This window comes from Sarcophilus harrisii, chromosome 1 (genome assembly GCF_902635505.1).
Source record: "Sarcophilus harrisii chromosome 1, mSarHar1.11, whole genome shotgun sequence".
Lineage (NCBI taxonomy): Eukaryota > Metazoa > Chordata > Mammalia > Dasyuromorphia > Dasyuridae > Sarcophilus > Sarcophilus harrisii.
This window is the reverse complement of record NC_045426.1, coordinates 48412146-48430021: the sequence shown is the minus strand read 5'-3', so window position 1 is coordinate 48430021 and position 17876 is coordinate 48412146. Positions and strand designations below refer to the sequence as shown.

Genomic DNA, 17876 nt, shown 5'->3' with positions numbered 1-17876 from the left:
ATTTGGCTGTGGTCCAAGGGAAGTCTACCTGGTCCAACCTTATCCTGCTTTTTTTTGTGTCCATGGCTGAATTCCTAGAAATAGACTTTTCAGGTATCTTAGAAGAATCATTACTACATTCAAATATTAAAAGTCCTCTTGTCCATGATTTTACATTGTAGTGAAATTACACTTCATTATTTTCTATGGATTCTTAATTGGGAAGACCTGTGTTCAAATTCCACCTCAAATATTTGCTAAGCATTATTAATTTTGCTTTATTTTGTCCCATAGGGCAGAATCAAGAGTAATGGGTATATATATTGCAAAGAAGTCAATTCAGGCTGATATCAGAAAAAAATAATAAAAAAGCTTCCTAATAATGAGAGCTTTTTGAAAGTGGAATGGATTGCCTTGAGATGTGATAGATTTTTCTCCTCCTTGGAGATCTTCAAGTAGTGGATAGATAGTCCCTTGGTGGGTATATTAGAGGGAGGATTCCCTTGTGAGTGGAGTGGTCCCTTCCAACTCTCCAATTCTGTCTCCAACGATGTCTTTCCTTTGATGGCACCACAGGATCTCTATGCTCCTTGGTCCATTATCTCTTCCCCACTTGATAGTATTTGTCTTTAAAGTATGAATTTAATATATCCTTCACATATTTTGCTCTGGGCACACTGTGTGGTAGGTATTTGTCTCAAGTGCCAGAATTTCTGGCTTTCATCTCAATGGGCCCTTTGAATTGAATATTGGCTAAGGGTAACTTTAGTCTGAACCACCTCTTGGGTTCATGGACATAACATCCCTTAAAATCCCTATTAGCTGTATATTTGTCCCAAAGTAACCTCTTTTTCTGCAGCAGTTGCTTTTAGACAGGAAGTTTCAAGGAAGCCCGAAGGACTCTTGACACTTTCAGATTCCAAGATTTGGGGAAACCCTCCTCCCCCACTCATTCTCTTGATCCTCTTCAAGTGTTTAGAAACTTGCATAGATTCCCATTCCATTCTTCTCTTTTAAGACTGAAAAGTTCTACTCTGGTTAGTCCATCCTTAGCCCCACGTTCCTTTTAGCAAGTTCCAAGTTATTTCAACAGAATTATTTTCCACCATCCATTTAACTCTGATGGCTGTTTAGGGAGGCAAGAATGAGGTGGGATACTTTTCCCATCTACCCCTGTCTAGTCCCTGGGCCTCTATAAACAGAAGGATGATCCCTCTAATTTCATTCTCCAGATAACTGGCAGAGAACCACATAGACTGTCTGGTTCTTCCTAATGTAACCATAAGCAACTGTCAAAAGTCAAGAACAATCACCCAAGTGGCATTTTGATATCAAAACCATGTGTGTTCAGCATTTCAGCACAGAACAGGCTTTCCAATGCTCCAGAATATCACAAGAAAACATATACATTACCGCTTGACAAAATCTGCAGTGAGAATGCCATGAGGGAACTAACTGGAGATTTTGGACCTTGTTAACTGAATTCTCATATTTCAGAAAAGTTTGTTTTCTTCACAGTTCATTAAAGATTCCTATTCAAGTTTTCTTTCCTCTAATTATTTAAATGGTTTCAAAACTAAAGGTGAAGTACTGAGCATGTCCTTTCCACATGACACCTTAAATGGCATATTTTGTCTTTTGCCAGAACATAGAGTACTGTGTTTGGCAGGTGAGTGGTTATATAGATCATCACTCCTGGACTGAGTTAGTGAATACATTTTTTGGTCCCTCTTGTTCTCATATGTTCCCTATGCCTTCTTGGGGCCTTTGGTCTGAGACTTAAAACAGCGAGGCTCACTAGGAATGAGGACATTAAGAAACTAACTGTTCTTGGGCTTCCTTTCAGAATGTGGGCCTCTCAAGTAACAGCCTTCCCAGGTTCTCACTGTGCCAGACTGGCAGGCTCTTTTTGCCACCTCATTGTCGTGGAATGGATTTGGGCTAGAAGGGAAAGAGAGTAAGAGCTTAGATGAAAAGGAGGGAGTTCTGCTCCTATATGGATGGGGAAATTAAAATATGTATCCTTAGGCCACAAAACAGAGTGAAGGAGAGGACAAAGTTATTCATTTCCCAATTAGTATTCAGATAGATGGGATGGGAAATGAAAATGAAATTTACTTCTCGATTCATGTTCTTTCTGATCCTACTATTAGATTACCAAAGTTTGGACAAATGGGTAAAAGATGAATTCAAGATTCAACCAATTCCAAAAACATTTATTGTGTATACAATCTGTATACCTGTTAGGTACAGAGCACTGTTAGGGTCTAGTCATGTCTAGCTCTTTGTGATCTTGGGTTTTTTTTTTTTTTTTTTTGGCAAAAGTACTGGAGTAGTTTGTTATTTACTTTCTCCAGCTCATTATACACATGAGGAAACTAAGGCAAGTGACTTGTCCAGGGTCATACAGCTAATGCCTGAGGCTGGGTCTGAACTCAGGAAGATGAGTGTTCCTGACTACTGATCCAATGCTCTATCCACTATACCATGTAGCTGCCCCTCTCCCCTACTGGAATTGGAAGCAGGGCACCATTCTTTAGGATCTTGGACCAGTTCTATGTTATTTGTGTCACCTCAGACCAGTCAATTACTTCACTTTCTAAGCTTTGTTTTTTTCATCTGTAAAAATAGGAGGTAGACCTAGAGCATACTAGTACTTTGTAACTCTAAATCACAGGCCCTTCCATGAAATGTATATTCTTGCAAGTCATCCAGTGGAGGAAAGAGGCACCAGAATTAGTAGACATAGTGGGTAGGAAGCAGATCTAGGTTTAAATTCATCCTCCCCAAGTCATTTAACTTCCCAATGATCTGGACATGTGGAAATACCTATAAATTGAAGAGCAAGTGCTGGTTTGATTGCGGAGAGAGATTTTATTCATTTTTATTTCCTTATGCCATATAAATCACAACTATAGTTTCAAAAGAAAAAAAAAAACCCTACCCTACAATCAGCTTTAAAAATTCAATTCTTTCCTCAAAAGAGATAGCAGAGAACACTGAAATCTGGAGTCAAAAGACCTGGATTTAAACCCTAACTGGGCTATTGGCTGCCTGCAGTATGACTTTGGGTAAATTATTTTGGGCTTTCATTTTATGTATAAAATGAAAGGTCTGAATTCTAAGGTCCTATCTGGTGCTAAATCCATAATCCTATGAGTCCATTCTCGGTTGAGTGAGACAACTGCTGAATATAAGAAATGATTGCTTTTTATAAAAAGTTTAAACACTGAAGCCAGAGATAAGAAAATAAAACAGGATTGTATAATCATGTATTTAGAGAGACAGGTGACAGACAATATGTCTTTAATGAAACCAGGGCAAGGGGGAGACAGGAATCTCTGGAAGTCACTTTCCTAATAAGGGAGTTGGACAAGTCATGAGACAGATCCGATTCCCTTTGGCTTCTCATAGACTCATGTTCTCATTGACCTCTGTAGGGAACCTTGTGAATCAGTACCTGGAAAAACCTGTTAGTCATGCTGTCCAAATAGATGAGAACATCTTAAGGACAGGTTGCTTACTCAGAGAGAAGAGAGGTAAGACTTTGCTCTTCTTGGATCATCCTTCTTTAATTAAGCATCACTCTCCCCTAGTTCTATTAACATTGCTAACACATGATAAAATTTTCAATGTTCATAAAAGAATTATTTGTCTTATACAAAAATAAAAATATTTTGGGCAGACAAAGCCCTACACAAAGGTAGTAAAGGTAGCCACTCGAATGATATGTTTTAAAGTACTAAAAAGCCTGCCCAACCCAAAATAGTACCAGCCTACCTATGACCTCCAAAGAAGCCCATTAAAAATACAAATGTAATTCCCTAGGACAGTATAAAACAGCAATCTTCTAGTAGCTTTCACTATTTTGGTAGCAGAGATTGAAGTAGGTTTATGAATGCCTGGAACTCAGAACTGATTAATTTGGGGAGGGAAGGAGTGGTAAAGGGTCAGATTTAAATGCTGCATCTTAAGAAGGACATTGAAAAAAGTAAAGAATATTAAGAGGAAGGCAATAAGGATGTTGAGGGCCCTTGAGTTTACATGAAGATTGGGTAAGACAATGGTTCTCAAAGAGTGGTCCAAAGTATCCCAGGCATCTCTGAAACTTTTTTCAGAGGATCTACAAATTCAAAATTAGTTTTTATTTCTGATATGGTAAATATATACATATATATATACACACACATATATATATATACACACATAACCTACATAAATAAAAACTCTTTGGACAGATAATTTTAATTGGACAATATTTGAACAATAATATTGTCTTTGAACAACACTTCTTAATGCTATAAAGGGATACTGAGAACAAAGGTTTAAGAACCACTAGGGTAAAGGAACTTAAATTCAATCTTTAACAGAAAGCTTTCCCATTATTTAGTAATGTTTGTATCTTCCCTCTGAGGTTATCTTCAATTTACCACACTTACATACACTCACACACACACACACACACAAACACACACTTACATACACTCACACACACACACACACACACACAAACACACACATACACACATATCTATCTTACTGATACATAGGTGTTTTTTTTTTCCCTTGATATATTGTCTCCTCCATTAGACTGTGAGTTCTTTGAGAGAACGGACTATTTTTTGCCTTTCTTGGCACCTCTAGGGCTTAACACATTGCTTGGTACACAGTAGATACTTACTAAATGCTTATTAACTTTAATTGGGGGTGGAGCATAATAGCTATTTGGCAAGTGGGAGAGAGATCAGTTTTATTTAGTGTGACTCTGGATTTAACTTATTAATTTGATATCTAAAACTGGGTAGGCTACCAATGGGTAGGAGTGTCAAAGAGACAGACAATGTTAATGTAAGGATAATTGCCTTAATAATTTGAGCACTTCAAAAGGGTACTGAGCTGACTCGGGGGAATGATATTCCCTTTGCAAGATTTCTTCAAGCCAAGCCTGGATGATGATTTGTGGGAGATGTTATAAAGGAAACATTTCAGGGTTGGCTTAAACCAAAAAAGCATTTAGGGTTCTTTGTAACTTAGAGAGTTTGTGATTTTGTAAGGATGGGAGACTTGAATAAGAAAGCATGCCCAAGCTGGTCTTTGTCTCAGGGGTCAATGGGAGTAGTTAATGAAAGGGATAAAATGGAATCTAGTACCCACCCACTTCATAATTTTGCCTGATATTGGTCTCATTAGGGTTCAATGTCCAAAGTTCTTTATTGATAGCTTGATGTGAACGCACAGAATTTGGAGATGCCTGGGTGAATCCTGCCCTTGCTACTACCTAGGTATGGGAGTTTGATCAAGTGCCTTCTCTCAGTTCCCTCTTCCATGACTGATCAATCCTATGAATGAAGGACAACAATCCCTGATCTATTTTCCTCTCAAGGCTGATGTGGGAAAAAATATCCTGATGAATAGTGTATTTCCATTTCTATTGCTCCCTAGGATTTTAAAAGCCACCTAAATGGTAGGCTAGTGCAGGTTGTGGTCAGGATCAAAAGAGAAAGTATTAATTTTTTAAAAGTGCTCAGAACTTTGCTTGACACACAGTAGGTGCTACATAAATACTTATTCTATTCCTCTTTCGTCGTTTTTATTAGTTACATTTTTGGAGGGAGAGAAACTGAGTCTCAGAGAGGCAAGTGATTTGCTTTAGATTTATGCTACTAGGAAATATCAGAGTCACAATTTGAACCTTGATCTACTGACTCCAAATCAAAGATGAAAACACTCAAAAAATGATAAAGTACAAAGGACATGCTACAAGATTTATATTGTTTCTCCTATGTCTACTCATATAATATGATAATAACCAGTGAAGTTAGGACTGACTTTTATAGGCTACAGGATATCCATATTTGACCTAGACATGTGGAGATAGAAAGAATGAGGGATGACATGGCTCTCTTGGCCAAGAAGTGAAGAACACATGTCTGTCTTTTAGCTTAGCATTCAAGGCAGTGTGGGAGAGAGGAGTGAACAATGGATTGGTAGTTTAGAGAACTTAGCTTTGTTTCTTGTACTCATGACAAATAGTCATGAAATCTTAGCCAAGTCTTTGTCATTCTTTGACAAAAGAAGGGATTGTACCCAATGATGAAAAATCCACATATGGCAGGGAACAAAAGGACTAAATCTTCCTGCTGAATTTGGAATAATAACACTTGAATTCAAATCCCAATTTAGGAAAATAATACCCCTGTGACTTTAAGCTAGCCATTTTTAACCTTTATGCATCCTTTTTAACCTTTCAGCATTCTTGACTCTAAAGTCAATGGTTTCAGTTCTTGCATTCAGCTCTCAGTCTATGATCTTATGATCTCAAAGGATTCTTGCCTTCAAGACCTCTGGTGAAGAGCCAATCTACTTACCCAGCACTCAGCCTACAGAATTTTGGGACAATGCAGTTTGCTAAGAAGTTCTTCCCAACTATGAATTAAAATCTGCTTCTGTCATTTTCAACTACTGCCTTCATTTTTACTCCCTGGAGCAAATATAATGCTCCTTCCATGGAACAGGGTCTCAAATTCTTGAAAAAAGGTCTCTGTATTCACTCCTTCTTGAAATAATTTTGTTTGTTCTTTATATTTACTCATTTGCCTATCTGTCTATCAATCTATTTTCTTTATTGCATATTTAATCCCTAGTAATATTTAAACTTCTTGGGGACAAGAGACTGTTTTGTTTACTAACAATAGTAATACCTTTGTATTTATTTATCTGTTTAATATAGTCTCCTTCCCCTCCCCTCACCTAGATTAAAAGTTATGTGAGCTCATGGAGAGTGAGGATCATTTTGTTTTGTATTAATATCTTCAATTCCAAGTTCATTGGCTAGATCATAGTAAGTACTTAAATTTGTGTTGAATTTACCACTCTATGCTTAATTCATATGCTATCCTCAAAGGGAATTTTAATAAAAAATCCAACGTTTAAGTACAGAAACCAAGATCAGTAGAACAAACAGTCAGGATTGGAAACAGCTGCTATCTAACTAGAGTGTTCAGCTCTCTTTTTTCAGATTGAAGGATTTACTAACGGGTTCCTCAGTGTTCAGAGGCCTATGAAATAGAAATAGCATTTCCTTTTAAAGTATGTCCGAGTGGGGGCTTGGGTCCGGTGTTTTGTTTGGTTCTGATTCACATGTTACAAGACAGACCATGAGTCAGACCAATTAGACAAGCAACGATACACATCCCAGAGGCCAAGTACGTGCCCTGGACTTGTATTTCCTGGAAGCTTCAAGACAGAGGATCTCTAGGATTCTTCTGAAGGCCAAATCTAGACATAGGAAATAAGTGGACCATATTTACATGTGGTAAACATATTTTGAGTGTGTGAACATCAAATTTGTAGTCTTTTCTTAGGGAGTTTTCAAGTTTAAAATTGTGTTCTTAGTTCCTTTAAATTTGTCACCTTTATTTTTCTCCACTTGCCTCCGGAGTTTAGAAATCCATGGGGGAAACAGGGGACATTCTTATGGCATGGAGGGTAACAGCAACAGCAGCCTCAGGCAACCATCAAGTAGCTAATCCCTGGAGATGGCATTAGCTTGTTGTTAATAAGCATCTGGTTTGGACCAAAAAAGAGCTGTGCAAAGTGGGTGGTCAGAAGAGGAAGGAGTTTCTGTATAACATCTGGGGACTTGTTTGGTGAATACTGGATCGGATTTTTTTGTGTAATTTACAATCTGCACATAAAGCCTATAATAATAACCATTGACCTCTAGAATCACTGTTTTAGCAGAATATATACTCTTGGACCTCTACCTGTTCCCATTTTTAGCCCTAAAGGGTAAAAGCAAGTTGGTCAGAAATTCAATTAGTAGTCCAGAGAAACTAGGCTGCTTGAAGAAAAGCAGATACTTTGTGTGTGTGTGTATATGTGTATTTGTGTGTGTTGCACACATGGGACATGTTTCTTTTAAAGCCATCTTCTTTTGTTGTCCAATAATAATTTAGAAAATGTGATTTTTGAGTAAATTATACTCTTCCATCATGGGCTTGAATGAGATGAGAGTGCTGATGGAAACTATTAGAAATGTCATTGAGCATAGATGAGATGAGATTGATAGCTCATTGTTATTGGTTAGCTGTTCTTTTTGGTGTTGTCCAACACTTTGTGACCCCATTTAAGGTTTTCTTCACAAACGTACTAAGGTGATTTGCCATTTCTTTCTCTAGCTCATTTGACAGATGAGGAAACTGAGGCAAACATAGTTAAGTAACTTGATCAGAGTCACAAAGCTTGGAAGTCTATCTGAGGTTGCATTTGGACTCAAGTCTTCTTGACAACAGGCCCATATTCTCTTCACTATGGAGTACTTTAAGTGCCCTTGATAGTGCATTTTTTTTTAATTTTGTGAATTGCCAACAGATGCACTAGAAAATTCCAGAGCTAAAGGGTGTGTATATATTATCCCCTCAGAGACTAGTTTAAGAATTATCCTTACAAAGTCAAACCCATTTAATCACCTTAATGAAGCCCTTGAATGGAATAGAAAGAAAGCCTTTGTCAGATATAGAAAAAGAAAAGTGTTTTTTTGTTTTTTGTTAATGAAGACATTTTGAAAACAGAAGTTTTCTCACATTGGCTTTTGGGTCTTTTGAAATCTGTATCCACAAAACCTTGTATTAAAATTTTGCTTCTGACATAATATTATATGACATTGGGCAGATCCTTTAAAGTCCTTGGATCTCAGCATTCTTCATTGTGATATGAAAGAATTGGAGAAGATGGCTTCTGAAATCCTCTCTAGCTCTTGAACTAAGAGCCTTCAAAGCATCATTCTTTTGCCTCCAGTAGAGATATGTTTTTTGGACTAACCTAGCAAGACCTGAGTTCAAGTTCTACCTATCACCAGTTGTGTGGATTGGGCAAAACACTTTCTTTCTCTGTCCAGTGAGAAACATCGAATGGGGGTCTAGTTGTGAAGGGTTTTAAATGCCAAACAGATTACTTTGTCTTTAATTCTGGAAGGAATAGGGAGTCATGGGAATATATTAAGTAGTGGGAGATGTGGTCAGACTTGTATTTTGGATTGCTTTGGATGGACTGGAGTTGGGGAAAGAATTGAGGCAAATAGTTAAAAGAAATCAATTAAAAAGTTATTACAGCTATCATGCTACTCCTAGAGTCTTTTCTTTTCCAGGAACCATTTCTTTTTATTTATTTATTTTTTTAAACAGTGGTGAGGAACTTGCCTTTTTTTTTTTTTTTTTTGTCCATCATTTGATGAGCAGTGAGTGAAAGGAAGACAATTCCAATAAGTGAATATATTTACATACTAATAGAATCAGATAAGCTCTTTCTCTTTTTCCTTCTACAAATTAAATATAAATTTACTTATCTTAGTATTTGAATCCTACCCCCGAGTATGTAAGCTCTTAGAGGGCAGGAACCAAACTGTTTTTTTTTCCTTTGTGATCCCAGCACCTACCACAGTTCCCTGAATTCAGTATTCCCCTAAAAGATGTTTGCTAGATTGGTAAGCTCTGTGCTGATTCTGAAACTGAAGGCTTAAAAGCTTAGATTGCTGGCTATTCTCTAACTTTTAATGATCCCCATAGCCACAGGTAATCCAAAATTGGCTGTTTTTGCACATGTCAGTTGCAAATCTTCAACCAATCTGAGAACTGAAGCATATTCCCATAATACCATAAAAATCTACAATTTTAAAAATCACATCTTCAGTGTTGATTCTCAGAGGCACTGGCACAGGGAATATTCTCCTCTAGCTCATTTTGGGCCGAAGGAGCTGTACCTACGGGCATCCTTCCAATGTCATAGTAATTAAAGTCTTTAAGGAATGGCTTAGTATGTTTTGAAGACAGAAGGAGCCAATGTCAATTCCCCAGGAGCCATGTTTATGTTGGATGGCTTGCCTGGAGACCTTGCCAAGAAGCACAGTGTAGGAATGAGAGGTGAAATCAGGGAAGGTCCACTGAGTACCAGGGGGAGATTTAGCCTGGAGCAAGATAATGGGAAGAAAGATTGATGGGGAAAAGTCTAGAGATACCTAACATGATCTGGGAAGCCACATGGTATCACAGATTTCAAGCCCAAAGGGAACGTAGAGGTCATTTATTAAATGCCTGCGTTTTGCTTGATGAAGAAATAGAGACTCTAAGAAATTAAATAATTTGCCTATGAAATGCCTATGGGAAAACTGGTCCAAAACACAGTTGCTCATGCATTATTGTGGCTCTGGACAGAGACTCAGGCTGGATAGATATCAAAGGAATTCTTTTGTTGCTCTCTCTACTTTACTCAAAGCCTTTCTCTGAGCCTCAGTTTCCTTATTTGTAAAATGAGATAATTAGACCCTGTGACCTCTGAGGTTCCTTCTATATCTAAATCTGCAACACTGTAATTGCATAGAGTTGATAGCGATTAGGGAGGGTAGGTGGATAGAGCATTAGGCCTGGAGTTAGAAAATGTGAGTTCAAATTCCACTTTAGACATTTTCTAGCTGTGTGACCCTGGGCAAGTTATTAATCCTATTTACCTCAATTTCCTCATCTGTAAAATGAGCCAGAAATGGGAATGGCAAATTACTCCAGTATTTTTGCCAAAAATCCCAAATGAGATCATATAAAATCAAACATGACCAAATAACTGAAAAATGAAATATAATTTCTAAGAGTTCTTTTGGTCATATCAATTATAGATACTTTATAATTCTATCAATTGTATAACTTCTTAGCCTTAGTTTCCTAAAAGACAACACAACAACTACAAAAATGATAAAATGCTTGCTGGTGCTTTGTTTCAGAGCTGCAAAATTCCTTAGTGTGAATTTTGCGAGGACTATTTACTAAAATGTCAAAGTGGTTAGTAGTACAGTATAGTGGAAGGAACCTTGGATTAATGTTAGGAAACACCAGGATCCAGCTCCTGATACTAACATTTGCTAGCTGTATAATCATAGATGTCATTTTGTCTCAATTTCCTCAGTTGCAAAATTAGAATAATAACACTAGTAATCCTCAAAGAGTTGTGTGTGGTGAGCTTCAAATGTGATCCTAGTGTTTTGCAAACCCTAAAGGAATCAAAAGAAATCACTACAAATTTATTTTAAAAAACCCTTCATGAGCAATATAAACATCAGCTTTTGTTATTTTTTTTCCATTTCCGAAGACATTAGTAAATTCTATATCAATTAATAAGAAAGCCCTGTTCAGACCTCATCTGGAGTATATGTTCAGTCCTGAGTGGTACATTTTAGGGGCTGCGTCAATAAACTTGGAGGGCTCTAGAGGAAGGTAATTGCTCTAGGGAATTGCCTCAACTTTATGATGTATGAAGACTAATGAATTAATGGGTTAATAGGAACTTTAGTTTCAAAACAGAAGCCATGGAGTATAAAGATTACTTTCATTCTTTGGTCCTAGAGGACAGTTAAGAATAAGGAGAGGAAGTTGAAAAAGGCAAATTTAAGCTTGACATAAAGAAGCATGACTAACAGTCCAGCTATGTGTAAGTGGAAGGAGCCATATCTGGAGGTGATGGGTTCCTTCTCATTGAGGAATATAGTGTTTATTATCAAAGAAATTCTTGTTTGGGTATGGTTTTCATGAGATGGCTTCTGAAAGTCTGTGCCTAACAGAATGACCCAGCACCAGCATATCTAAATAGCGATAGATAATGTTGTTTGGTAGTGAGAACAATGGGTTTGGGGCCAAAGGATTAGGGTTCAGATTTCAGTTCTGCAATTTTCCACTTGCATAATCGTGGAAAGGTCAGATGTTTGTCATGTATCTGCAAAAGCAGAGGGTTGAATATGGTGGGCTCTATAGTCCCATTCAACTCTAAATCTATGAATCCAGAATCTCCCCATTTTGTAGGGAGCTCTTTCCATTCAGACATCCCTCACTCTGAGTAGCAAATTCATTGACTTCCAAGTGCAGCTGTTAAGTTTATTATATTAAGTAAAAATCAAATCACCAAGGCAAGGGCTCTTGAGGCACTTTAGTATCATTAGATTTTTTTTTTGAGGGGAGAGGAATTATTTTGTTATCTTTTGTAAGTTCATTGAAATGACTCCATCTGTAAGCATATCCTCTTCAAATCTAAATACTTATGAAAGTATTTCAAAATGTCTGTGATTGTGTATCCACTAGGCAAACGGTATAAGGCAGCCCAGTTGTGAATTTAATAAGTAAAAAGGTAATAAAGCATTCCAACATGCATTTGGAGAGACATGAAACTTTATGACTGCTATTCTTTTCAGGATAGCCAACCACGCTCTTCCTCCAATCCTCGCCACCTCCCCCCTACTATTTTTCCTTTTTTTTTTTTTTTTTTTTTTTTTTGGTACATAAGACATTCGGTAACCTCTAAAGCTATACTCATCTTTTTGATTGTCACAATCCCAAGAGGCATTAAATATCTTTCCTTTCATGTCTGCACCGTCACATACCTTTTCTAAGCCTGTAATTGGATCCTAATGGAAAATTCACTCTGTGTAGGCCAGGGAAGTTGGCATTCGAGAGTGGCAAGGAGGAGAAAATGTTCTTCCTCTAAACCAGATAATCCTGTTTTCCCATGCAAAACAAAACAAAATTGCCATACAAAAAACAAAATAGGACTGCAAAGGGGCTGTCTGCACGCTGCTAGAGCAGGCTTGGACCTGCTATCCTTCTTAGCAATTAATCGGCTTGGGCCAAAAGACAACATTACAAAATTTCGAGAGGAGCTCTTCCTCTAAAATTGCTCTCTTCACTAGGTCTAGGGAGGAGAGGTTTGGACAAAAATTATCTGCTGGTAGAATAATCTTTCGTAATTCCCTACGCTATGAAAGAAAAATGAAAAGACGATCGCTTATCACTATTTAGACTATATCACTATTTAGATCATGTATTTCCCCCCATATTTTGGGTATACATGCTCTTATTTGGGGACTCTCATCATTTACTGAAGTAATCTGACAAGCTGCATCACCACACTGACATCCTGTGACCATGGCAAAGTAACTTTACCTCTCTAAGTCTCAATTTCCTCATCTGTAAAATAGGTTAAGAACTATGACTTCTATTTCACAGAATTATTTCATGGCTCAAATGAGATAACCCAAGTAAATTACAGACTTCAAAATGCTCTATGCCACTGCCTTATTATGATTTATCAATATCTATTGTTATTAGTGTAATTCTTTTTTTGATAGGACTTCAGACAGATTTGGTCTTCAGACAGATATCCTTCTGTTCTGTTCTATTTATTGTTCTGTGGATTTTTAAGCAAGTGGATAAAATGCCTGCTATTTTATAAATGAATTTAGGTATTGTCATAGATGAGAATAATGATTATCATGGACTTTCTCCATGTAATTTATAGATTCTGGTCAATAGGATCTAGAGAAGCCTTTAAGCAGATGTGATCAAGAAGAGAGACTGCAGTGGGGATCAACCCATAAAAGAGATTCTTCAATGACCCACCTCTGGAAAACTGTATGTGAATAGCTCTTTTCTCAGAATTAATAGCAAAGAAATACATCCACTGATTGGCATTTCACCTTCTCTCATTGCCTAAGTTCCCTGGTGAATTCTCCACTTTCCAGTTTTGGTGAGGTGTATTGGAAAGAACGCTGGTCTCAGAGTAAGAAGGTCAGAGTTCAAAAACCAGTTGTACCACTTGCTATTTGAATGATCTTGGATAAGTCGTCATTTCTCTATCTGGTTCCCAGTCTTGTCTTCTCTAAAATGAAGGGTTGGAGCAGGTGAACTATTAAGATTCCTTTCAGTGCTTAACCTTACATGGTGTCTCATAGGACATGGACAGTGCTTTAGGTAGCAGGAGTTCCGAGTTCTAGTCCCTAACTACTTCTAGTCATCTAGCTATGTGAGTAATATCTCATCTTTGAGTCTCAAAATCCCCAGCTATGAAATAGGAGGGTTCAACTAGACACTTTCTATGTTCCCTTCTTAGTCTCCCTGGCATTCTGTGATTCTCAAACTTTTTCTTTCCCTTTGACCATGGGCCAGGTAAATAGCATGTTTTTGAGCCTCAGGAACAACTGAAACCCTCTCCTTCAGCTTGATTTCCTGTGACCTGTGATTCTTTACACGCTGCCTGCTGGGCTTCTGGCCAGCCCTTCTCAAGAGGGAAATGTGCAGACCCCGGGGGACAGAAATCAGTTCCCTTGTGCTTGAATTGCTGCTCCAGCTGCCAATGTCAGCCACTGAAGAAGCAGTTTTGGCTATGACTGGAACGAGTGGAGGAGAAACCCCAAGGATGAAAGCAAAAGAAGAATTTCCCTTTTGGCAAAATACATTTTCAGTATGAAAAATGAAAAATCTGTTCTTCCCTCCCTGGTACTAGAGAGTAGGAGAACAGACAAGTTTCATCTGTCAAATTAAAGCTTCTGTTTAAACTTTCATGAAGGCAATGATGGGAATCAGATTACCTCCAAGGATCTAGTCTGGTTTTCAGTGACTGTGAACTAATGGGTTTGGGAACCCATTACCTTGGTGCCTAGAGGTAGCTGGAACTTTTTCGTGGTGACATTGGGTTTAGTGAGAATCAGAGAGGGGAAAAAAAAATACTTGATCCTCCTGAGAATTCCTAGTACATTTCAGGAAAGCAGAAAGGTAGAAAAAGAAAGTTAACCAGGTTAAATAAAATCTCAACTCACCTTTTGGACTGCAGGGTTCAGATCCATGGCCAATTTTCCCTTTTCTTCTTGAACAGAGGCAGGTTCAGATTTTGCAGTGCTATGGATTGACTGCACTGAGAGCTGTGGGGAGCGCTTCTGACAGCTCTTGTTTGAATGACTGATGTCTGGGAGATGTTGAGAGATGGATAATAATACTCTAGTTCCAGTTGTGAGCTCTGTACCCAGCCAGGCTGTTTCAGGCGGCTTTAATTGGAGAACAGGACTCCCTCTAAAATCTTGCCAGCCAATCGCCGAGCATTTGCCAACTTTTCTGACCAATCCCAGGCTGAAGCTTTGCTCCTACTGTCCCTTTTGCTTGGGAGGTAGAGAGGAGAGGGGAGAGGTGTCACCCAGTGTGACGTCAGGCTCAGGAAGCTGAGCCAGCTGCCTGAGGCTTGATTCACATCTGTCCCACTGGATTGGAGCTGCTGTGTGTGCAGGGAGACGGGAATTCACACTCCCGGGATCTGGACTAGACTGTACCCAGCTTTCCCCTCCACCCTCAGCCCCACCCCACCCTCTGCCATTGCCTTTAAAGGAAAAGAGAGGGGAGGAGCAGGGCCTTTAGTCATTCATTCAGGCCAAAAGGGAGTGTGATTTGACCAAGAAAACACGGGTCTATTTAGTTAAACTGGATCCAAAAATAAACTCTGAGCCATGCTCCCCTTCCCACCATTTCTGACTTAAGAGAAAGGGGGCAAGGTTTGTAGTCTTAGTGTTGACTCAAAATCTACTAATTTTTTCCAAGGCCTGTTAACATTTTCTGGTAATCTGGGAGATACAGCCCTGGAGGTGATTTACAATTTGTTGGAAACAGAATGAGGAGCAAGTAATTACAAAGCTTGGCAGGGATGACAGACCTCCTACAGATAATGTCACTGTGTGAGCCAATTCCTTGGTCCATAGATTCCCCTGGCAGGCAGCTCATTCATGAGAATGGTGGCGGGGCTCAATTCCATTCGTTCAATAATTAAATTCCATTGCAGGCATTAAGCTCCTACTATGTGCAGGGCTCCGGACTAATAGTAGGGATTTAAAGAAAAAAGTGAGACACTCGTCATGCTTACTTACGTTCTCCCGGAATGATATGAAAATGTTCACAGATGGAGAGTTGGGATCTCAGAGGCCACTGAGTCCAATTCCTACATTTTACATATGAGGAAACTGTGGCCCATGAAGGCAAAATAACTTTCTCAAGTGACACACATCATAGGAAATAGGATTTAAACCAAGCATCTCTAACCCCAGTGTTCATCACATTGTCCCTCCTTGCCTCCCTTACCCGCATACTCTATACAAAATCATTTCAAGAGGGAATGAATGGTAATAATAGGATGTATGTATATTGGATTTAGCATATATTTTAATATGTTAACATTATTGGATTACCTGCCATCCTGGGGAGGGGGTAGGAGGAAGGAGGAGAAAATTTGAACACAAGGTTTTGCAAGGATCAATGGTGAAAAATTATCCATGCATATGTTTTGAAAATAAAAAGCTTTAATAAAAAAATTTAAAAATCATAAAAAATAATAGGATGTTTGAGGAGAGGTCTCCAGGAGGCTGTGGCAGTTGCTCTCTCTTGAAAGAAGTGAGGGATCTTATAAAGAAAATGAGAGAAGGGAGAGTAGTTCAAGTTGTTTCAACACAATCATTATTATTTGCCATCGGAAATGTTTTTCACTTTAGGAAGTACTGGTGAGTACATAGAGAGGAAAAGTCATGGAGAATGAAGAAGGGTGTGGTGGAGTAGGGAAGAAAAACATTATTATTTTGAATCAGTCTGCTATAGGCAGCAGTGCTAGTACCTTATATAAAGGGGAGTTTTTTCAATTTGGGCTGAAAATTGGTTGATGGTGCTGGGTTAGTGACTTAGTGACTCCTGTAAAATGAAGCCAGCCAAAACTTTTCTTTTTATACCTCCTTGTCCGGTGATGGACCATCATTTTGTTTTTAATGAGTATCACAGATCTGGGCCCTGAAAGTATTTTTCCCTTACCAGACAAGGGATTAAACCCAGACCCCTTTAATCCTGTTGAGAGAGCACATTTCTTTTTATCTTCCTTTCTCACTCCTGATTGGAACCTGGCACTGCCACTGCCACTCATTCCCTTGCCAGACATTAGTGATTATCTAGGGGGCAAAACACCTAGAATATGAAATTTGCTATTTAACAGCTTTCCAAGATGTGTTGCTCATTAGCAGAAGAGGAGAATTTGGGCAGGAGTGGGAGGGGGTAAATAGGGGATGGAGAGGACTAGTTTTGATAAATGCATTTTCTTTAGAATCTTAGATGCCTTGTATATTATCATTCCTTCCCCCTAATGTTTTATTGATGCTTTAAAAAACAACAACAACATAGTTTTCATCATCATCCAATAAAATCCTTCCTTGTTACAAAGTATATTAAAGTAATGATACATGATCATATGTGATATTATATTTTTCTATACTTAAATCCTCTACCTCTCTGAGAGAAGACTATATAATAATTTGTAGTATTTATACATGCTATCTCATTTGATTCTCAAAATAACCTTGGAGGGTAGATGCTATTCTTATCCACATTTTATAGGCGATAAAACTGAGGTCAAAGGAGGTTAATTGACTTTGCCAGGATCACACACCTAGGATTTGCCTGAAGTAGAAGTCTTCTAATTCCAAGTCCAATGCTCTATCTACTGTTCCTCCTAGCTGCCCGTGTGTTTTATTAACAATTCTTTTAGTCAAGTTTGGTCATTTCATCAGTAGCGGTTTTTAAGGTTTCATTTCTTGGATACGTTCCTGAAAGGGGCTTTAATTTCTCTTGAAATTAATAATAAATGGCCAATCATTTGACCATCTTTTCCTTTTTTCCCATAGGTCATTCCTAAGGATTCTGTTAATTTGTCATTGTTTTTTGGCAGATAGCATTTTAAAAATGGGTTGTTAATGATACCCATTTCTAAGTCTGAAAGGCTAAGTGACAAAAGTTCTGAGTTTATATCAGAGTATCTGCATTGGAATTCTATTTCTGCCCCTTATTATCTGTGAGACCTTTTACAAATCATTTAACCTAGACGCAGCTGACTGGTATAGTGGATAAAACATTGAACCTGTAATCAGGAAGTCCAGGATTGAAATTTCACATCAGATTTCCTGTATGATATGAGGAAAGTCACTTAACATCTTGTACTCATTTCATTATAAAAATGAAAATATAATGGCAACTGTCTCACAATATTGTCATGAGGATCTATATATATAA

General features: G+C 38.1%; 1 protein-coding gene across 2 annotated transcripts in view; it reads right to left on the bottom strand.

Annotated features, from left to right (window-relative positions):
- The window catches only part of LMCD1 (LIM and cysteine rich domains 1), a 72648-nt gene extending 57576 nt beyond the window's left edge, over nucleotides 1-15072 (bottom strand). For both annotated transcript variants that reach the window (XM_031954396.1, XM_003762397.3), the window contains exon 1: nucleotides 14609-15072. Coding sequence is in view for 1 of the 2 variants with exons in the window: in XM_003762397.3 (XP_003762445.2) it covers nucleotides 14609-14635 (27 nt within the window). In the remaining variant the exon portion in view is untranslated. The remainder of the gene's footprint in view (nucleotides 1-14608) is intronic.
- Nucleotides 15073-17876: the final 2804 nt, after the last annotated feature.